This window comes from Oreochromis aureus, linkage group 19, assembly GCF_013358895.1.
Source record: "Oreochromis aureus strain Israel breed Guangdong linkage group 19, ZZ_aureus, whole genome shotgun sequence".
In the NCBI taxonomy this organism is placed as follows: Eukaryota; Metazoa; Chordata; class Actinopteri; order Cichliformes; family Cichlidae; genus Oreochromis; species Oreochromis aureus.
In genome coordinates this window covers 6,222,472-6,245,645 of record NC_052960.1, presented here as the reverse complement: position 1 = coordinate 6,245,645, position 23,174 = coordinate 6,222,472, and the positions used below count along the sequence as shown (strand labels likewise).

General features: G+C 41.2%; 2 protein-coding genes across 2 annotated transcripts; one reads left to right on the top strand and one right to left on the bottom strand.

Annotated features, from left to right (window-relative positions):
* Nucleotides 1–4,429: 4,429 nt before the first annotated feature.
* LOC116325297 (tubulin beta-4B chain) lies at nucleotides 4,430–9,369 on the bottom strand. Its single transcript, XM_031746145.2, has 7 exons — nucleotides 9,199–9,369; nucleotides 8,935–9,043; nucleotides 6,847–6,957; nucleotides 6,330–6,574; nucleotides 5,936–6,258; nucleotides 5,510–5,854; nucleotides 4,430–5,428 (listed from the first exon to the last, which is right to left on the bottom strand). The coding sequence occupies exons 1-7, from the start codon at nucleotides 9,253–9,255 to the stop codon at nucleotides 5,281–5,283; spliced, it is 1,338 nt and encodes a 445-aa protein (XP_031602005.2). The 5' UTR covers nucleotides 9,256–9,369; the 3' UTR covers nucleotides 4,430–5,280.
* Nucleotides 9,370–10,889: 1,520 nt separating this feature from the next.
* nrde2 (NRDE-2, necessary for RNA interference, domain containing) lies at nucleotides 10,890–23,056 on the top strand. The gene is made up of 19 exons (XM_031746144.2): nucleotides 10,890–10,993; nucleotides 12,303–12,408; nucleotides 12,552–12,734; nucleotides 12,834–12,974; nucleotides 14,128–14,402; nucleotides 15,585–15,802; nucleotides 16,597–16,821; nucleotides 16,961–17,150; nucleotides 17,245–17,378; nucleotides 17,566–17,686; nucleotides 17,968–18,143; nucleotides 18,238–18,409; nucleotides 18,492–18,712; nucleotides 18,802–19,270; nucleotides 20,190–20,584; nucleotides 20,707–20,846; nucleotides 21,233–21,374; nucleotides 21,690–21,761; nucleotides 22,696–23,056. The coding sequence occupies exons 1-19, from the start codon at nucleotides 10,933–10,935 to the stop codon at nucleotides 22,819–22,821; spliced, it is 3,567 nt and encodes a 1,188-aa protein (XP_031602004.2). The 5' UTR covers nucleotides 10,890–10,932; the 3' UTR covers nucleotides 22,822–23,056.
* The last annotated feature ends 118 nt before the right edge of the window (nucleotides 23,057–23,174 follow it).

Genomic DNA, 23,174 nt, shown 5'->3' with positions numbered 1-23,174 from the left:
TATTTGCTATGTGTCTGCTTTACTCAATTAAGGGGCTTATTGTTAATTTATATCTATGCTATGTATTATATGTTAATATGTTTAACTTAATTTAACCTGCTGGCTCTAAGCTCAAAATAATCCTTATTTGTCTTAGTGCAAAGCCTCAGTTCATCCTCTGTCTGAAACAACCAATGACTGTATATCTACAGTCAATGGAAACAACCCATTATGGCTCCCCTACCCCTTTAAGTGAGCGTTCTTTTGATTGGCTGCTGCTTGTAACAGGAAGTTTGAAACAGACATGAGTGATGCTTCTGTGCATTAGACAGCTAGTTTCTGTGACATCATACAGATCCAAGAGTGAAAAAAACTACCAGAAAATGAGCATTTAGGCAAGTAAACATGGTCAAGATTGCCTGCTAAAGTTCAAACTGATGGTCAGACTGAGGGAGAAGTGACTTTGGACATTTGACTTGGGTGTTGGTGCCAAGTGGATGCTAGTATTTTTATTTCAGTATTTTAGAAACAGCTGATCTGCTGGGATTCTCCTGCTCTACAGTCTCCGCGGTTTTATGGTCTGTATGAGGGAAAATACCCAGTGAGAGGCGGTTCTCGGGGTGAAAATCCCTTGTTGATGCCAGAGGTCAGAGGAGTAACTCGACTCAACTTAAGTATGCAGAAGAATCTCTGAGTGCACAACACGTCAACTTTGAAGCAGATGAGCTACAGCAGCAGAAGACCACACTACAGTGCTCTTGTCAGCTAAGAAATATAAACTGAGGTGACACTTCACATGGCCTCACCAAAATTGGACTCTAGGAAATTGGAAAAATGTTACCGGAGCTGATGGGTCTTGATTTCTTCTGGATGGATGGATGGATGGATGGATGGATTCAGACAGTAGGGTCAGAATTTGATGTGAACAACATGAAAGCATGGATCCATCCTGCCTGGTGTAATGCTATTTTCTTGGCACACTATCAGCTGAGCATCATTCAAACCCCACACCCTACCCGAGTATTGCTGCTGAACATGACCATCCCTTTATGACCACAGTGTACACATCTTCTGATGGCCGCCTCCAGTGGGAAAACTCAAGCTCAACTCATCTCAAACTGGTTTATTCAACATGACAATGAGTTCACTGTACTCAAATTACATCCACAGTCACCAGATCTCAATCCAATAGAGAAACTTTGGAATGTGGTGGAACAGGAGATTCCCATCATGGACGAGCAGCTGACAAGTCTGCAGCAACTGTGTGACACTGTTGTGCCAACATGGACCAAAAAGTACGTTGTTGAATCTATGCCACGAATAATTAAGGTGGCCCTGGCAAAACAGTGTCCAAGCAAGTATTAGAAAGTGACTGGTGAGCGTACATATGTGGCTTATCAGTGTGGTTTATATGAAAAAAAAAACAGGCAGGACTAGTAGTGTCTGTATGTGAAACAGCTGTTTCAAGTTTGTTTCTATACACATGGCAGGAAATAAGGTAAGGCACAGAAGGTCGATTAATGTTTACTAAATCCTGTCACCGTGTCATGGGTCAGCTGCATAATGGAGTCGCGGTTTCATGACTTCTGGAAAACAGGCATTCCTGTTATTCAAGAGGAGGCAGACGCCCAAATCCCAAAACTAGATAAATAAAAAACAAAACAGACGAGAGGAAAAAAAGCATGAATTCACGCTCATACAAATAAACTCAGTACATTAGATAACAAACAGTCAGCTTCACTTTGACCTCAAAAACAATGCTCTAACTTATCTTCATATCATCTTATATTAGTTTGAAAGCATTCATGGTCATTCCTGTGTAAATATCAATAAAAAGCAGAAACTACAGGCACACCAGAGAAAAAAAGGGGAGCAGTTTGCAAACTGAGAACAAATTTTGTAAATGATGTGCAAGCTGCTGATTTTCTTTCTTTAGTTCCATGTAAATGAAAGAAACAGGACCAGGAAGTTTCCAATCATAATGACATCGGTTTGTTATCTGTCATTTAAATATTCAGGATTATTTCCCTTCATCTGCAATCGCCAGGTTCTTGTTCTCTCTGATGGCTTCTGATAAATCCCTTTGAATAAATTAGATGTAAAATCTTCTCATGATCAAATGCAGTTTGATTTCCCCACTTTTTCAAAAGAAACGGTTTGAAAATCTGAATTTTGTCTTGTTCTCTTCAGCCTTTCATTATATTTAGACTCTAATTTACCCGACACACTGCAAAATATCCAACATTTCACAATGGTGGATTATTCTGGCCATGATAATTGTGGCAGCTTAAGCAGACGGAGAGATGAAGTCAAATACCCGACATGGATGAGTGTTTGCACTGAGCTTTATTCAAACACGCACAAAAACATGCTATTGTTAGCTGTGTGGCTGTGCAGCTGGACAAGGGTTAAAGGAAAGTAGCCATTATACTGATGAAGGTGGATAAAGATCAAATCTGTGGCATGTCCGGACGAGGAAACAAACTTCACATAAGCAGCTTTTATTTTGCATGAATAGATCTGAAACAGAGGTTATCGCCAAATGCAAAATTCCCCCATCTGAGTATGCAGATAAAAATATGGGTCAAGCCTTAGTTTAAAACAAAAAAAGACCTCTGAATGTTGCAGGGAAATCTTTTGCACCAAAACTGACTGACATATATAAAGCTGTGGTCTGAAGTTTACATCCACTCGTCATGAGTGTGAATGTCATGTTAGTTTTGGGATTTTACTGATTTCTGTAACGATTGTACAGCATACATGTTTAATGACCCAATAAAACAAGATTTTATTTCTACCTGCTGATTTGAAGTGAAACCGAAGAATTAGGAGGTAATCCTCCTTCATTATTCCATACCTTTTGTGTCATGTACCAGTACCACTGGCATGATGCTACCACCACTGTGCCTGACAGTTCACACAGTGTTCTTAGATTTGAAAGCCTCACTTTACTCCTCCAAAGATATCACTTGGCACGGTGGCCAAAAAGCTCTCTCTTTGTCTCATCTGGTCATAAAACCTTTCTCCAGAAAGCATTTGACGTTGTGTTTTTGTCTTAATCAACACCCTCTCCGTCAATGGTGATATCAGAAAACACTTCTGTGGACAGAGATGCAGGAGTTCCAGCAGTTTCCAGTTCATGGCAGGGATAACTTGTAATTATGTACAGTTGGTTGAACTGATGATGCAAAAATCTGCAGTTGTTTAGAAATGTTTTAAAGTCATTAAAGAAAAACACTTTTAAAAATTATTAAAAGCCCATGATATAAACTTCTGTGAAGGTTCTCAGTCAAACTCCTTTGACCCATGATATAAACTTCTGACCACATTTACAGAGACAGGATGAAATGTCTCATTTAAGTTATTACAGGTGTTTTGATCTGTGGGTTTTCCAGTTGTTCTGTCTCCTGCGATCTTCCAGAAGTCCCTGCACTTGGCCAGCTTCCTCTTGAAACGCTTGCTCTGTACAGTCTTCCCAGATTGCTGTCAGAGCAAGCTGTTTTGAAGTCCCTGGCTCAAGTCTACCATTACCTGCCAGTGTTCATGATGGAAAGTAGACCTGCAGCAGTTTCAGTTACTCTCCCACTTTGACAAATGTTATGTGTTTCCTAAGGGGACAGTGGAGCCTGTTTATTGTCACAGCTGGGGAGCGACCCATGGCAACCGTCCCCCAGGGCCTTCAAATAGCAGCTCAGGATGTGTGTGAGTGTCCGACTCCCAGAGCACAGCAGATGGGAAGGTGTTTCCACCTTTGAAAGGCTAAGTATGTCACATAGAGAGCTTTCAACTCATTGCATTCTCTGGTTACATCCAAGCTCTCTGCTGCTTCTTTCCTCATTCCCTGCTGCTATCATCTCCTCTTAATTTCATCCACTTTGTTCCCCATCCTGCATTTTGTTCCTTACTCCACCCCTTGACAGCAAGAGATGAGCAGACCTGGCCATATCAGGCTAACCAGTGATTCAGATATAAACATTTAACTACAGTTATCCAGCATTCTGTGTAAAAGGTCTCATATTTGTTAAAAATTAGGGAAAAGTAATGCAAAATCATAAAAATTAAAGAGTAAATCTATAAAATATATTCATTGTTTTTAGTTCTATGATTTAAAATGAGCCACCAGTAATTAAAGAGGCCAGAATCAAATACACACATATTTGACATTGGATCTTAAATTTAACTTAACTTTTTCCTTTTTAAAAAAAGGGAATTTAACATTTACATTTTTATCAATGATATGTTTTTTTAGTCAGCAGCCATGCTTGCAGATGCACTTATGAACATGCATAATGTCTGTACAAAAACTCAGAATATTAAATGTTTTCTCATCTTTACCCCCACTGTACTACTGCACAAGCATCTGCACTCATCATGCAATAATTATTAACCAATTGCCTTGAGCACATCTGACTTATTTGTTTTTAAGTACACAAAAAGACAAAAGTAGAAGTAATCCACCAAATGTAGCACCAAACTTTATTAACCCCAACAGGGAATTTGCCATTTCAGATTGAGGAAGTTTTGGATGTCACACGCATTTGCTAGGATAGAAGGGATATCAGGACAGTACAGCCATGATAATGTAAAAATATCATGGCTGTACTGCACCGCTTCACAAAAAAAGACAAACTTTATTCAAATTCTTCTACAAAATCAGAACAAGCACACAAAGTTAGGTGGGAGTGATGAGTTCCTGACGCTCTCAGTGTTTTCTTTCATTTAAAATAAATCTTAAATATTTAATTCCGCTTAAAAACAACAATTATATTCTACATGAAACGTTGAGTGTTAAAAATCAGGAGAAAGTGCCATGAATTAGTCAGTGTTACATTCTCTCATTAGTACATGTTAAAGCTGGAGCTGGGTCATGTTCAAAATCTGTGGTGACATCAAACAGTGCAAAGGGTAAGTGATCTACGCAAACAGGACTTTTTCTATGTTCTATTTACTGCTACATCTTTTTTAAACTGAGTTTTTTTATCAAACCTCCTGTAATAAGCGTCAGGCTCCCTTTAATGACATCATCCATTTAGAAACAGAGCGCAATGATGAGGTGACACTAACCAGAAAGAACAGGCTGAAAACACTCATATGGGGAACAAAAACAAACATGTAACACATAAAAGCGTGGAGATGACCTGTACGCTCTAAATAACTTGGTGTTATATGACAACTTTTGTTCTTAAAAAAAAAGAAAAGAAAAAAGTTGTTTAACTTCTCGACGTCTGAACTGCATTGACCTGAAACTGTTGCATAGAAAGAAGAAAAGGGAGAAAAAGAAGAAAGAGCCGTGGCTGATTTTTAGGCCATGTCCTCTTCACCCTCCTCCTCGAACTCTCCCTCCTCCTCGGCCGTGGCCTCCTGGTACTGCTGGTACTCGGACACCAGGTCGTTCATGTTGCTCTCGGCCTCCGTGAACTCCATCTCGTCCATGCCCTCGCCCGTGTACCTGAAACAGAAGCGGTGAGGTGATTAACGCGTCGCACTCGGGCATGCACTCGGGCTACAAACGGACCGGCGTGTCTCTCACCAGTGAAGGAAGGCCTTGCGGCGGAACATGGCGGTGAACTGCTCAGAGATGCGCTTGAACAGCTCCTGGATGGCCGTGCTGTTGCCAATGAATGTGGCAGCCATCTTGAGGCCGCGCGGCGGGATGTCGCAGACGGCCGTCTTCACGTTGTTGGGGATCCACTCCACGAAGTAGCTGCTGTTCTTGTTCTGCACGTTCAGCATCTGCTCGTCCACCTCCTTCATGGACATGCGGCCTCGGAAGATGGCGGCGACCGTTAGGTAGCGCCCGTGGCGTGGGTCGCATGCTGCCATCATGTTCTTGGCGTCGAACATCTGCTGGGTCAGCTCGGGAACGGTCAACGCCCTAGGAAAATGAAGAGATATTTTAGTTGAGATTTAATTCAAACTCAAAATATGCATTGCTAACAGTAACCAGCTGCTGTACCTGTACTGCTGGCTGCCGCGGCTGGTCAGGGGCGCAAAGCCCGGCATGAAGAAGTGCAGCCTGGGAAACGGCACCATGTTCACGGCCAGTTTCCTCAGGTCCGCGTTGAGCTGGCCGGGAAAGCGGAGGCAGGTGGTCACGCCGCTCATTGTGGCCGAGACAAGATGGTTAAGGTCGCCGTAGGTGGGCGTCGTGAGCTTCAGCGTGCGGAAGCAGATGTCGTACAAGGCCTCGTTATCGATGCAGTAAGTCTCGTCCGTGTTCTCTACCAGCTGGTGTACGGAGAGGGTGGCGTTGTATGGCTCCACCACTGTGTCGGACACCTGAAGACGGAGAAGGTGCGTTAAGAGCCCCACACAGTTAATCTGGAATGATGTGGACGTTAAATACGGACCTTGGGGGAGGGAACCACGCTGAAAGTGTTCATGATGCGATCCGGGTATTCCTCGCGGATCTTGCTGATGAGCAGCGTGCCCATGCCGGAGCCCGTACCTCCGCCCAGGGAGTGCGTGAGTTGGAAGCCCTGGAGGCAGTCGCAGCTCTCTGCCTCCTTCCTCACCACATCCAGGACTGAATCCACCAGCTCCGCCCCCTCAGTGTAGTGGCCTTTAGCCCAGTTGTTCCCTGCCCCGCTCTGACCTGTGTGTCACAAGCAAATATAGAAATCTGACACCACTGACTCCATTTCCATATTTAAAACACAATTTACTTACATTGAGCAGCCAAACATGAAACATCACTGGAAAACATACTATTCCACTGTTTTTTTGAACAAACAAATAAATAAATACATACAGAGAAATTAAAACAAACAAACACAGATTTTTTTTCCTTTGGTCACAATACTTTCCATTTTACTTTTCTACAGCCAGGATGATGAAAGAATGAATGTTCAGCTTTCAAAGGCTCACCAAAGACAAAGTTGTCAGGTCTAAACACCTGACCGAAGGGGCCAGACCTCACAGAGTCCATTGTGCCCGGCTCCAAGTCCACCAGGACCGCACGAGGGACATACTTCCCACCTGGTGAAGACAGATGACAAAAAAAGCCACACTTTTAACTTCAAGATAATATAATTGGTTTAGGGATAGGGAACCTGTTTAATATAAGTTATAAATCCTTAATAATCCTCCGAGCTCTATCAGCAAACTACGCGAAGGGCAAATAAATACAAAAACTAATAAAGCCCAAATTATCACAGGTAACTACAGAGGGAAAAAACTAACAAGAGGTGAAAATCACACCAAAAACAACCAAATCAAGACGGGTATGTTTTATTACCAATTACCATCTAAATTTCTCAGTCCTTCACCCCTCAAAACACTTCTTTTGGTGTAGTATTAAAAAAACAAAAAAAGTAAAAGGAAATAGAGGGGTCCTTCTTCAGAAATGTCTGATGTTGAGATAGCAGAGAATCTTAAAATTGATGTATTTTAAAATATTTAAACCTAAACCACATTATAGAACTTGCTCTTTTATTAATTAAAACGAATAAAAATCAGAAGACAGTTTAATGATTTTTTTTTTTTTTTAATCTTTTATCTACATCTACTTGAATTCTTGTGTAAGTGGTGTTTGCCAAAGGAGCAACTTTGGCAAAAGTGGTTTAAGTTTTCAACGTTTTCTGAAGGTATCTGAACATTTTCTTTGGACTCCTTTAAAACGCTTTAATTAAATACTTGGTCCCCATTCTCTTCAGACAGAAGAATGTCAATAATAATGGATCTGGGGATTATCTTTTATTATTATCATCAGTTTTGTTTGTTAAAATGTGACCACATGATATTTGTCCATTCATGGAACTATTTATTTGCTATAACAATGAAGATAATTTGAAGAACAATTAAAAATGAGTAGTGATGTAATCCCTTATATCTTGTAACAAAATTCAATTGATGTGAAATTATTATCATATCAGTGTGATGTGACAGAAATAATAAACCCCATACAGTAACACCAGTGACACATTAATCATCATGCCACTCAGTTAAGCCATACCTGACAAAAAGAGGATTCATTATGATAAAAATAAATTTAGCATTTGCATAAGATACAAATATTTTATGCAAAAAGTTCCTCTGAACATAGTAACACCGGTGACTTCTGAGTAAGTAATGGCTGTTTTTACCAAGTCCCTTTCATAAAATCCACATGTTGTCATATTGTGCTCACAAAACTGGGAGGTGGTATGATGCATTCTTTACAGAGCTTAAGGAAATTAGTAATAGGAAGTGAACTCATAATAGGCTGTTTTTCCACAGTAACACCGGTGAGGCAACTTCATAGGATCATTACTTTCTTTATACATTTTATATTTGTTCTACATTTCTTACATTTCTATATGTGTATTGTGTCTATTGTATAACTTATTTATTAATTCATTTCTGAACTTCATATGAAATCACAGCGCTTAGCCGCTATAGCTGACTGTGGTGCTTGGGCCACTCTATGACAGATTAAAAACGAACACTGCCAAACTGATAGCTCAGGAACTGTTTAAATAACATGTTTATTTTAAACACAGAAATAAACTATAACCCTAAAATGTTTCTGCAAAGGCCGGGGGTGGGAGACAGACGTCACCGTAGAATGACCCAGACTATGACATGAGCAAACCCACTGCAGAATACACACATACTTACTGTACTTAACTACAAAAACTTTACAGTTGTCATAAACTGCCTGCAACATATTTAATGCTTTGCCTTTTTAACTCAGTGATAATATCGCCCCAGTCCTAAGTGTGAGTTAAAGCGGGAACAGTCTAATTTGTGGGCACCATTGCTAGGCGAGGGTTTGTTTTTGTTGTTTTGTCTTGGAAACTGAGTGACGGTAACCAGGAAGGAGAGCCAAGAAAAAGCCCCCTGACTCTGAAGGAGGGGAGGGGGGATTAATGCCCCCCCTGCTGGACGGTGGCTGTACTAACCAAGTTTCTGCTGGCTATTGAATTACCTCAGCTCACCCAGAAATTAGATCAGACTGTGCAGTGTGAAGTTAACCTGTAGCCTCGTTGTAGTACACGTTGATTCGCTCCAGCTGTAGGTCGCTGTCCCCGTGGTAAGTCCCGGTGGGATCGATGCCATGTTCGTCGCTTATAACCTCCCAGAACTGGAACACATACACAGGGACAGAATAAAACGATTAAATCAGTCGGCTCAGTCAAAATGAGCGGCGCTATGATTAGCTCTGGCGCTAATTTAATTTAGCGGCCCGCGCACTCGAACTTCAAACACTCAAACACTTAAAACCACTATCACTCTCACCTTCGCGCCGATTTGGTTGCCGCACTGGCCGGCCTGCAGATGAACTATTTCCCTCATTTTTTGGTCGAAATGAAAAACTTCTGAACAGCCAAGAGTACACACTGATCCAGCGCTCAACCAACAACGGACTAACCTGAGAAGGCAGGAGCATTGCCAGCTATAGAGACACCGAGAAGGCAATTGGAGGAACTAAGTGTCAAACAAAACAGACAAGGAATCGGATTGGCCCAAACACCTTGGTTTCGGGTTTTGATTGGATAGTGATCCCAAGAGGTCCGTTACCTCGGTAACACGGACAGAACTGTGCACACATTCAGCACACAACGCGTCTCTTAGAGACCTGCCTGCAAAAGCTCTGCGTGCGCGTCACTCAGGTTTGAATAACAAACCCAGGAAAGACTTTTCAGGATCAACTTCATTTTCTACCCGATACACGAGCTCACGACATGAAACCTAATAGGGAGACTGAATCTTAACGCCAAAGACAGGCGATCGTTTGTAGTTGCCATGTGACATAGTCGTTATATTTTAGAGTCAGCGATTATAAAATAACAGTCCCATGTGCATTCAGTCATTCAATCGGGAGAAAATCAAATTTAAATACCAGGTCTAATGACGACGTGGGAGCATTTCTAATTTTATTTTTGACAGTACAGTGCAAAAGTGTTGAGTCATCCCTAATTTCTTTATACTTTGCTTCCAAGGAGACATTTGTGTGTTTTTATCTTGAGCATTACATTTCCAGGCTTTCTGGAGGAAATTTTATTTGGACATTGGATCCTTTTTCACTCATTTTCAGACCAGTCCTTGAAACTGATCAATTTGTATTTACTGAGTTTTAGCTTTGTCTAATATTAAAAAACAAGATAAGCATTTGAACATTTAAATGTGACAAATATGCAAAAAATAAAAGAAAATACAAAAAGAAAAAAAACTGCTAACTTAAAAATCTGGAAAGGGGCAAATACTTTTTTACAGCACTGGACTGCCATCAGCTGTCTTCACCATCCAAACAATTTTCATTACAGTTCATACTGATTTTGATAATACGGTTTTAACAAAATTTAAATGTGTCTGTAGTTCTCTGATGTGCAATATAAACTGTAAAAAAAGTGCCAACCTATTTCATTTTTTAAAATTTCTTTTGCTGAAGCACTGGAAGGGATTACATAGCAACGATCACACTTATGCATTTAGAACCTCCTTTATAAACTCTGGTGTCATTAATTGTACACCTCTTCTAATCACTGACGGACCTTTTCATTGAAGTCCCAGAGAAGCCATTATTTAGTAACAGGAAGTAAAAAATCAACTTTCCCTTGTCAATCATCTGTCATTTGTGTCAGTGCTAGTTTGAATAGTCTTATTTTTCTACTAGATTATTCCATATTAAGTACCCGTGGGCAGGAGAGATTATATTTGTTAATTAATAGCCAAAGCTGCCAACTCAGTCATGAACTCAAGCTTTCAGGTCAACAGGGGCTCTTTTAACGTTTTAAATTAGAAAATAATAGATTAAAATAAAATCTGAAGTCGTTCCTTCTTATTTCCGAATGTATTATCTGTTTAGAAAAGACAATTTTTTAAGTGAGTATATTACTCTTCAACAGAAATGGGATTTTAATTTTTTAACATTTGAAAAATCCCCAAACAGCATTCATGTTTTACTTTGGCGAGCCCAAACGCCGTTGTGACGTCACATTCCTGCGCCCTGTTTCTAAGTGACGCAGCATCATGGCGCTGTTTCCAGCGTTTGCAGAAGAGGCAAGCAACAAAGTTAGAGATTCTTCCACAGGTGATCCCTGCTTCCTGTAATACACGGTTTTTAATGTCGGTTAGCACTCACCCGGACGCTCTGTTAGACTGACAGTCTGCCGGAAAACTAAAATCTGACCGAAACAACGACCTGATATTCGCTGTCAGATCAGCCGCTCATCGCTGGAACTGAATGACACAAAATATCTTAACTTCTTTTAGCTTTATCTCTCATTTCACGATATGTTTTTCCTCTTGGAAGTCCAAGAAACTCGCTGTCTTTGAGCTAAAACAGCGATGATTTTACGTCTTTATAATCTAAACGGCTTGTCAGTATCTTTAGATACTATAAATTTTGACTTACTACTATGAATATTTTCAGCATTAGTATTTCAAAAAATTATAATACTGTATAAAAGTCTCGAGCCACCCTTGATTTTTGATATTTCTCTGTTTGGGAAATGGAAAATAGACTGAGTGATTTCTTGAAATAAGTGGGAAAATACATGGAGGTACAGTATATATGGTAAAAACTCAGTTTGTTCAAATTTTAAAAACATCTTGGAAATCAGTATTTGGCATCACCAACTTTCTTCTCTCTGAGGGAGTTTTTTTGTAATTTCTTTAAGTACCCTTTAGGAATAGTTTTCCAGTCTTCTTGATGGACATTCAAAGATCTTCTTTCAATGTTGGCTACCTTTAGATGATCCCACACTGTTTCAATAATTGAGGTCCGGGCTCTGGGGCAGCCAATCCATGACTCATAGTTTTTCATTGTGTGTTTTTCTATCCAGTTGTAATTTAACTGCATTGACAGTAAGTTTGGGATCATTGTCGTACTTAAAAAGAAAGCTGTTGCAGGTCATAAACTTTTCAGATTGTATTACATGGTGGATGAGAATCTGATGGTACTTCTGTGTTCTTAATTTCATCAGCTTTGACAAGATCTTCAATACTGCTGGGCGAAATGCAGTTCATCTGCAGATAGTTTTTTAGGCCTGTTGCTTTTGTTCTCCATTCGTCCAGTTTCCTCAGTTTTACTCTCAGTTTTCCCTGCACAACATCCAGAGATATGCCATGTTTTCAGCTAATGCCCCTTAGGGAAGAATCATGTTGTTGGTGCAAAAATGCCATGTTATGTCTGTTATACTGCACTGTCTTTGCTATTTTCATTGATTTGACTAAAGAAATGGGAAGAAGTTTATTGTGTATGCAAAATGTAAAGTGTTGTGGTCCAAAACACTCGCACAGTGCAGTATCACTACTTGGGATAGACAGATTGCATTGTTCATGATTTCTAAGTCCTTCTGATTATCTTGTAGTTATGTCTTGTCTGCTCTCATTTTCAGAGTTAGATTGGCTGAAGAATAAGAGTTTTCAGACCGGCGATGCGCTCTCTCTTCACGGTCGATTTCTAGAGAAGACCAGCGAGGAGCAAAACAAGAAGGAACCAAGGTAAAAGAATCCAACTCTGGTCACTGAACTGTGAAATGTGTTGGTTCTTCCTTAGAAATTCATCGCTGCCCAGTTCAGTCCCAGGAGGAGCTCTAAAAAATCTGCCAAATCAAACTCTTCCTCTCTTCCTCATTGACCCTCAGTGTTAGCAGAGATGTCAACTCTGAAGAGGACGGCGAGGATGGTGTGGCACCCAGAAAGAAGAAAAGGAAGAAGAAACAGAAGAAAAAGCACAAAAAAAAGAGCGGGAGGTATTCGCACAGCAGCGCATCTGACTCTGAAACCATTTACCCGAGTGATCTCAAAAAGGAGCAAGAAGCTGAAAGGTACACAAACATCTTTAACATCACTGAGGCATAAACTTATAATTTTATACACTGAGCATAACCTCACTTCTGTTCTGTAATTATGTTTGTGGGAAACAGGCGGGAGGCTCCTCAGTTAGCGAACCGTTTCTCTTGGTTGGATGACCTCCAGTCGCCCACAGAGCAGCCGTTTTGTGTGGACCGAAAACCAGACCCCGCCAACTGGACTTACAAGTCCCTGTACAGAGGAGACGTAGCCAGGTAAAAGACACTTGACTCTTTTTTTAGCCCTTCACAGAAAAGACACACGAGAAGAGACACAAGGAAAATGACATTCTTGCAAACATTTGACACAACTGCATCATAAACAGTGTCGTTATAGCCCAACTGTGTCTACATTTCCAAACAGTCCATGCTGCACAAAGTGCTTAATAATGTAAAATGCCACTAAAACAAATAAAATGTAAAATAATGATGCAGTAAAATATAGAAAAAAAACAAATAAATAAATAAAATAACTCAATAAAAACAACTAAAACAACATCTAAAGCTGTTAAAACCAAAATGTTTAGGTCAAAGTGTGTTAAAAGCCAGTATTTGCCTTTGTTTGTCATGCTGGTATGATAAAACAAGCACACATATTCAGTGAGTTTATTGTCATAGTTTTCTTCTTTTCAAAACTTGTGATGTGTTTAAGGGACATCTGTATCAACGGGCTGGTAAAAAATGCGCTAAGCTTAAAAGGATGTAACATCACGGTGTCACATTTATTCCAGGATTTAAGTGGACTGAAATATCTCTGACACCTTCCCATTTTTATCATGTTGGTCTTTAAAGCTTAACTCTTTAAACTTAACTTAAAATGATCTCAGGTGTAACCATGCTCACATTTAAAGCTGCGTTTGAATAGTTTCCAACATGGTACAATATGACGGGACATTATACTTTTTTTTTAATCTCACAAAGAAAAATGATCATTTTCAATAAATGAAGCAGTGCACGAATAAAAAGGATGAGTTGTTTAAAGAGTTTTGTTCAAGGCGTGGTTTGTATTTTCCAGCCGTGTGAGATGCCTTTTTTATACTCTGAAGGTAAAAACACTTCTGCAAAGGATACACTTGTGCTCTTCCTATAAGCCTCCTCTGTCCATCAGATGTGTCTTTTAGGAATCCTCATACAGCCTAAGGAGAGCGGAGACTGTAATGTCTGTACTGAGTGTAAAATCAGGACACAAAGGACAAATCTTAAACCATGCTCCCAAAACGTGGGATTCATCCGTTTGTTTTTTTTTACCCTATTAATGACTGGCTGAAGGTTTTATTTTGAACCAAATTATAAAGTTACATGGGCTGTACAGTTGAGTACAGAAGAAAACCTACAATCTGAGATAAGCTGCACCATTTTTGTGTTCCAGGTATAGAAGGAAAGGCAGCTCGGCTCTGGGTTTGGACTTTCACAGGCAGGGGGTCAGCTGGGAGGACTCAGAGGTGACTAATAATAAGAAGAAGAAAGGCGGCGACAGGAAGAAGGCAGCGGACAGATACTACTCTACAGTCAGTCGACAGCTGCTGAAGGCAGCGCCTGCTCTTCCTGCATTACCAGCGAGTTCTGATGGTAGCGATGGCACCAGCTCCGCAATCTTCCTCCCTCTGGGTGATGATGAGGCAGACACTAAAGAAGGAGATAAAGGTATGGGGTGTAGCTGGGTGTGGCAAAGAGAGAATTCAGCCACTTCATGCTTAATGCGCCATTTTAGTGCTGATCATTTTTGAACTGAAAGTCTCATTTAGACTTGCGCAAGTGACCAAGAAGAAGCACATTAAACCAGAAAATGTCAGCAGCTTTTGATGATTTTCTCAAGGAAAGAAAACAAGATTAGACCTTCACATTTTTAACGGGCCATGGCACTAATAATTTGACTGTTCTTTGACTTTTCTCTTTATCTCATCTCCCTCAAACTTTGGAGCCCTGAGTGAGTGAGATCTCAATGAGTTTGAGGTTCTTTGGCTGTTGTCAGTTCTCATATTTTTGGCTAAAATCATTTTCTCTGTTAGATTATGTATTGGGGAAGGGGCAGACATAGTCACACAGTTATGCTTTGTTTTGGGGTTTTTTGTGGCTCTGTTAGGATCTTTATCTGCCTGCACATCCATGTCCCAAACGTTATACCCCCAAGTTAAACCATCAAAAAAGAAAAAAAAAAAGAAGAAGAAGAAGAAGAGCTAAACACTCATCCTCATCCTTTAACCCCCAAACAGGCCTTTAATGGGTGTGGAAACATTACAAGGTCTCACTTTTATGTAGCTTTGAGACTCTGATGAACTAAAACCAGTAGGTCAAGGGCAAGGTTAAGTTTCTTTATATAGCACATTTCCAAACAGTCCATGCTGCACAAAGTGCTTAACAATGTAAAATGCCACTAAAACAAATAAAATGTAAAATAATGATGCAGTAAAATATAGAAAAAAAGCAAATAAATAAATATAATAACTCAATAAAAACAACTAAAACAACAACTAAGACTGTTAAAACCAAAATGTTTAGGTCAAAGTGTGTTAAAAGCCAGTATTTGCCTTTGTTTGTCATGCTGGTATGATAAAACAAGCACACATATTCAGCGAGTGTATTGTCATAGCTTTCTTCTTTTCAAAACTTGTGATGTGTTTAAGGGACATCTGTATCAATGGGCTGGTAAAAAATGTGCTACACTTAAAAGGATGTAACTTCACGGTGTCACATTTATTCCAGGATTTAAGTGGACTGAAATATCTCTGACACCTTCTGATTTTTCTCATGTTGGTCTTTAAAGCTTAACTCTTTAAATTTAACTTAAAATGTAACTGATTTTTTAAAATTTATTTATGTTTTTAGCTCACAGAGGGCAGACGTCATCGGTGAATCCCCTCGGTGTGTATGACTCCTCAACGGCCCTCTGGCTGCAGGGGAAAGGACACCAAGACCAGCAAAAGGAGGACGCTCACACAGAGGAGGGCACTGCACTTTTGGGTGGCAGGACCGAAGAGTTCAACAGGCAGCTGAGAGAGCAGCCAGCAGACACACAGCTGTGGATAGAGTTCATACGATACCAGGTACACACGCTGCTTTATAATACTGCTGCAGGAATGTCAGGGCTTCAGAACGTGGTTTCTTTTAACAAAAGTTTGCGGACTCCTGACGTGTGCTCACCTCTCATGAGAACATCACAAGAAGCAGTAATCAAATGTATCAAATGCACTCAAAGTGCAAGTGAACTTTGAGGGGGAATGTTTATCTGAGGCAAGTGACCACTCACTTTACTGAGAGGAAATCCTGCAGCGTGGGCTCCTTCTGCACCTCTGAACCTGCACTCCTCACACTGGTGCTCCAAAACACTCTCACAAAGATTGAAGATTTAGTGTTTCACGTTCTTCATTATTACCAAAACAGCAATGAAAGTACAAGAGGGTTGATTTACTTGAATAACGTTCATCCACTGAAGAACCATTTAGGTAACTCAGAAGTGGATTTGTTGAACTCCTCAGAGGCTTATTCATCTAAATTGCCTGCAGCAACTATTCAAAATTCTTCTAGAGCTTTAGAGATGTGCTGGTAAAGGCTTACGCTGCTTAAATCATACACATAAGTCAAACCAGGGGTTCTAACTCAGTGTCACTACTAACCGCAATAGGAAATCAACACAACAGGGGACAGACATAATTAGTTAATTGATATGCTTTCATTTCATGCAAATTGCAAGTTTCACAAAGTCTTCTTGTGTGCATAAAGCCCTCAGTCAGTCAGCAGAAAAGCAAGAAGCATGGAGTTTCCTCCAACATGCTCTTTGGCTTATCACATAAGGTTTGGGTACTTCATCGCCTTTTCCAATCTCTCCCTACCTCTCTAGGATGAGGCGAGTGCAGCTGTGTTCAAAGGCGAGGAGGAGCAGCAGGGCAGTGATGCTGCTGAGCGCCGCAAGTCTTCCTACAGGGCAGTGCTGGAGAAAAAGCTAAGCATCGCAGAGCGCGCCGTGGCCACCAACCCCCTCTGCATAGCTCTGCAACTCGAGAGACTCCGCATCTGCCAGGAGCTCTGGGAGCCCTCAGCTCTGGCTAAGGAGTGGAAGAAACTGGTATGTCTATGTATGAATGTCACAACAAGTCCCTAAAATGCTGAGGAAACCCTCAGGAGTGTCTGTTTCTTACTGATTCTATCAAAAAGTAAATGTCACATACAAGTAATAATGTTGCTCTTTATTTGTTGTGTTTCAGGTGTTTCTCCACCCAAACAGCACCCCCCTGTGGAGGGAGTATCTGCTCTTCACCCAGAGCTATTTCAGCAGCTTCACTGTGTCCAAGGTCAACTCTGCGTACGGCAAGTGTCTGAGCACGCTCAGTGCTGTCCGAGATGGCAGCATGGTGTCTCACCCGGCTCTGCCAGGAATAGAGGAGGATATGTTGGGTAACAGACATTTCAGCATGAGGTTCATTCATTATTCAGTCCTGCTTGCTTTGTATGACTACAAATCCCACATCCTTTTTTTTTTTCTGCCCAGATATTTTTTGGCAGCAGTGTCACTTCCTGCGTCAGTGCGGTCATTCGGAGAAGGCAACTGCTCTGTTTCAGGCAATGATTGACTTTACTTTCTTCAAGCCTGACAGCGTGCGAGAGCTGTCCACTCCGCAGCAGGTATGTTCTCGCTGAGTTTTAATGTTGTAATCTACTCTTAGAGGACTTGTGTGACATTTCAGGAGTTATATTTGTTGCTCAGAGTTGGATGTGATGATCAGTGAAGTGGCCTTGGCTGGTCATTTAAATAATAATAGTAAATAAATTGTGCCCTGCTATAGTTAAATTTCTGCCTCACTGTCCACAGGTCGAGTTCTTTGAGCCGTTCTGGGACAGCGGGGAGGCCAGGGTCGGGGAGCTGGGCGCCAGAGGCTGGAAAGCTTGGATGCTCCAACAAGAGCGAGGAGGTTGGCTGCAACCCACTGCAGGTAAAACACACACACACACACACACTCTTTACACATGCCATGTGTAAAGTGTCATTTATCCACCCATTTTATAATGCCTATCAGGCTTTGGCTCACGAGCCAACAGTTTAAGCAGAGATCCCTAGACCTCCCTCTCTCTCTGAGCCCAAAGAACGGAAAACTCTGCTATATGACTGCACCTAGAAATTCTGTCTGTGAAGAGTTATTGCAGTTTGTGTGATCCAAGATCTCTTTATGGGGATGTAATTAATCTAATCTAATCTTTCTGTTTGTTTCCACAGAGGAGGAGGAGGAGGAAGAGGAAGAGGATGAAGAGGAGGTGAAGGACAGGACCCAGCCCAGAGGTACCATCTGGCTGGATGTGGAGTCATCTCGTGAAGCCACACACTGGTTGCCCTGGAGACCCGACAAAGCCAAGGGCCAGTCAGAGGAGGACTGTGAGGATCCTGACAGACAGGTGTTGTGTTTGATTGGTTTAAGACAAAATATTCTTTTTGGTGAACTTTACCATGTAGGTTGACCTCTCTGCTGACCTCTATCTCTAATTCCAGGTGTTGTTTGATGACATCGGGCCGTCACTGATTTGTTTGTCTTCGCCAGAGCTCCAGCTCCACCTGCTTCTCCGTTTCTTGAGCTTTCTGGGTTTGCCTGTGGACTCAGTGCTCTCGGTTTCCCCAGGTCAGCCTGGCTTGCTGCTGGAGAACCTTTCTCTGCTCACTCAAGGTAAAACAGTCTAAACAAGCTTTCATTTTTTAAATCTAACTGAGGTGAAGTCTTAAAAAAAAAACCACTTTTTCCATCCTAGGTAATGCTCCCCAGTGTCCTCTGACCTCCTATGATTTACCTGATGGTGGCATTAACTCTGTCGGTCACATGACCACTCTCCAAGGAACAAGAAAGTGGGTGGGGCTTGGGAAACAGGGCGAGAAGTTCCTCACGAACTTGTTCAGTATGCTTCAGCCTGTGCTTCCGCCCCACCACCGAGCCTTCCTGTCACTCAGCTGGATCCAGTACGAGAAACTCAAGGTAGGAGTTGGTTCATTTGACTACATTCAAACTCAAAGTGAGGTCAGACTAACCCTTACACTCTTCTGGTTCTTGTTTTTTTACGTAAGGTCATGCGCTGCTTGCACAGCGGAAATAAAAAGCGCCTTCGTTCTCAGGGGAAGAGCAGCAAGCAGGTTGCCAAGCGGCTGCTCAAAGAACCAGACAATCGCTCGTCATTAGTGTTGTGGCGGGAGTACGGCCACCTGGAATGGCTGCTGGGCAACCTGGATGAGGCCCGCAAAGTGTTCTCCACTGCGACAGCACTGGGGGGACCCAAAGGGCTGGGCAGTCTCGCTCTGTGTGATCTCTGCCTGCTGTGGTCCCAGCTGGAGTTGGAGGATGGAGCGAAAGAGCGAGGGGGTCAACCGGCTGATGTAACAGCATCCCCGGCTGTGTCTGTACTGACACGGCTAGCAGAAGGAACCTCTGCATCGTCCACTTCATCCTCCCTCTCCACGGTTTCCATCCTGAAAGCCAGAAAATCGTATGAACAGGCTCTGGCTGCCAGTTTATCAGCACTGGACCAAAACAGGAAAGGTTTGTTTTCTGATCAGTTTCCAACTTTTTAACTTCTCAGAAACCTGACATGAACATTTTTACTATAAATCCACACTCACTGCACAATCAGAGTAGCAGTAATTTTGTATTTTCTGTTTATTTTTTCTGTTTTTAGTTTTCTCCACTTTATTTTTTTTTTGTGTTTCATTTTGTTTAATTCAGTGAGTGCGTGGCATATTTATCAGATGATTTATGGTTACGTAAGAAGTTCAGAACAGTATAATAATAATAAAATAAAACATGAAAAACACAGGAAGCAACATAGTGACCAAAAATAATGGCGTTCAGCGACTTAAAGCAACATATGTGAAATGGCTCCCGAGTTGAACTTTTTCTCAACATCGGAGCTGCCAATGAAAGCGGAGGATACAGTTGTTTTAAATATGAAAGGATGGTAAATGCATTAGAGGGTTACCTAGGCAGCCAGAGGCTGTAGCAACCAGTAGTCAGGGTCAAAGCGATATGCTATAAACGCATTGCTTCCATTAGGCATCTCAGTCCTAAATATCTGCAACAAAGCTTCCTCCACCTGGTTGTTTACAGATTTGACTAGATCAGAGATTTTCTGGGTATTTTTATTTAATTTAGTCATATTGTAGAAACAAACATCTGGGGTTTTTTTCTATTTATTTCATTTCAGTTAACCAGAATGTTTTTTTCACTATTTATTCAACTTGCTCAATCTTGTCCTCAAAGCTGAGAGCGTTATGCTTGACAGGGTCATGCTTTTTGCTGTATGTGAACTCTCTTGTTATCTACTGGATACAACTGAACCCAGCTTTTCTGGTGGAAACCCATCTTCCACACTAATATAACTTGTTGAAAATTTTAATGTAGTTAAAAATGAGCCCTTTCTATTTTTGAGCTTGAGCTCTTTGTCTTATCCTTTCTTCTCCAGTTCAAGACGACCTGATGGGAGAGAAGCTGAGGTTGAGAGGTCTGGTTGGCTGCTACGCTCTTTTCCAGTACCTCACGGTGAGCGTGCAAGCAGCCAACGCTGTCTACACCCAGGTTAGAGAGAAGATGGAAGAACTACACCGCACGTTAACAGCAGCTGAACAGCAGCTGAACAGCAGCAAGGAGGGTAAGCTCGCGAGAGCTGACGCTGACTCAAACAGGCCCTGTGTCAGTAGGGTAGCTGCTGAGTGTGAGTCGTTGGCTGTGCAGCAGGCGGGACTGCTCAAGTACCACAACAGCGTCGCTGTGTTTCCTCTGGTGACACTGAGACAAACGCTGACGTCGGCCCTCCCAGTCTGGACCACCAGCGTCCCTCTCTGGAGCATTTATCTACAGGTCAGGCTAATAAAAGCACATTTTTCCTCATTCTTCTCTAGATGTCTTTCTCAAAGCCTTTTGAGCCCTGACCTTATTTGTTTATTTTGGCCTGACTGACCTCCATGTGATTTGTGCTTCAGGTGGAGAACCGTTACCATAGCGCTGGCCGGGCACGCCGTTTTTTTCATTCTGTAACCAGAAACTGCAGCAGCGTGGTGCCACGTCTCTTTGCCATTGTTGCTGAACAGCAAAGGAAGCAGCTGGTAGATGCAGCTCAGAGGTAAAAAGACAAACGATGATCACAAACATCAGACAGCAGGATCACATCAAAGTTCACATATGATTTATATCTTTGTTTCCAAAAAAGTAAAATGCCGTGTAAACTACAAATAAAAACAGAAGGTGATGATTTCGAAAGTATTTACAAAAACTACATTTAAATTGCTCATTTAAAAAAATTAAGATTCATAAGTAGCGTGATGAAAGAAGAGCATCTCAAAAGGTTTCAGTGTTTAATGTTGTTTATATGCAGATTTAAGTGATTTGCAGTCTTGCTTTTAGTTTGACTTAATGCAGCTTTTATAGAAACAGAAACAGTTTGTACATAATCAACTGATAATTAGCACTTACTGTCCATTAAACTGTACATGTCTGCGGTATTTATAGATCGTGTTTCCATGATGATCCCTTATCCATCCTGCCGGAGAATGGCCTCAGCAACCGCATCCGTGGACTGTTTGAAAATGCCATAGCAACAGAAACTGGGGCTCATTGTCCTTTACTCTGGAGAATGTACATCCACTTCCTGGTGAGACCAGTCATACAAACTCACATTGATGCTGTTCTGCCCTGGAGCACTAAAAGTTTTAGGAAGAAGGTAGAGACCTGATCCTGCTTGAATGAGAAAAAAGAAATTTGGTATCTGAAAGCTTTAGTGTCATTTTAAAAAACAAAAAAAGAAGGAATATTAATACTTGCATTTCAGGAATAAGATCTAAAATGTCCTCTTTTTACAAATATTAAACATGGAGACAAAAGTGTAGAAGTGCTTCTGTGCATGTGGATACACTAATGTCACCGTGCTTACATTGTGTATGTAAAGTGTGAACGTGTGAATTTTTAGGTGTCTGAAGGAAAAGTGGATAAAGCCACAGGAATCTTCTATAAGGCCTTACAGAATATCCCCTGGTCTAAGGTGAGGCACACATATACTGTGAAAGTGATATTTCCCAAAGCTTGATTTGTAGTTCTGTGCTGAGTCCCTGCAGAGTCATCAGGTGTTGTTATACGAGTGAAAATGAGCTGTGAGATAATGAACAGCAGCTTGTTTTACCTCAGAACCAACTGACTTTTATACAGGGATGCTCAGATTTTGAAAAAGAGGAAATGAAATGAAACCAGAAGTGACAATGTTGTATATACCAGTAACCCTTAAGGGTGACACCAGTGAATGTATATATGTATAAGTATCAACAGTGTTAAAGATGATTTAACACAAGTGATTAGCACTTGGTGACTGTTGGGAGCAAGAACTCCCCTTTTGATGGGAAGAACCTGTAGCAGGACCAAACTCAGGGACAGGCAGCTAAGAGAGAGGTGGTGAGAAAAGAGGAGCATAACAAGAATCAGTTGCTGATAGCCACTGCTCCTTATCTTTGTTGGTTACAATTCAGAAAAAAAAAAAAGGTCTGTATATCTTTTATATACAGGTTATGGATGAGACAGGGCTCAATCTTTTACTGTGTTAAACTTTTACTGTCTCTGTGTTTAACGTGGACAGACTCATAAAATTGGAGAATTTCTCTCATCAAAACTGAAATTGAAATTTGATGGCACATTAGTACAATTAGCCACACAGTAGGCAACACTACTTGTTATATGATTTCATTAAAGATGTTGCCACTTGATCAATATACTGCCTTGCTCAGCATATTATTACCAAACTAACCAATTACACTTATCGCTATGTTATTGTGTCATGTAGTCATCACTGCAAACTAAATCAACATCAGTGGTGTATGTATGTCGCTAGTACATAAAATTCACCCTCCTTTTCTTTGTGTGTGTGTGTGTGTGTGTGTGTGTGTGTGTGTGTGTGTGTGTGTGTGTGTGTGTGTGTGTGAGTTCAGGGTTTGTATATGGACGCAGTGCAGCTGTTCCCCGATCACCTGCAGGAGTTTGTAGACCTGTTGACAGAGAAAGAACTGCGAGTGCGACTGCCTTTAGAAGAATTGGACATACTGCTAGAAGACTAAGCACACATCTTAATTCAAGTGTGTGTTCAAATTGTCAAATTTGATGGGAAGAAAAGGACAAGCACAAAGCCAAACTCGACAGATATACAGCTGCAGTAATATGAGCAAAGAGCTGGGTTTTGTTTGGGGGTTTTTTGTATAAAGTGACACAAAATGCTTTAATTGCCACAGCAAACCACTAAAACTGTATTTTCTTAGTTGATATTGTCAATAAATACAAGATTGATCTATGTGACATGCCTTTAAAAAAACGAGTAAAATTGACAGTGTTTATACCGGAAGTTTTTACATTCCAACTTATTAAGAAAAACTCTGTGGAAATGAGAAAGGAAAACGCTGCCACTCGGCATATT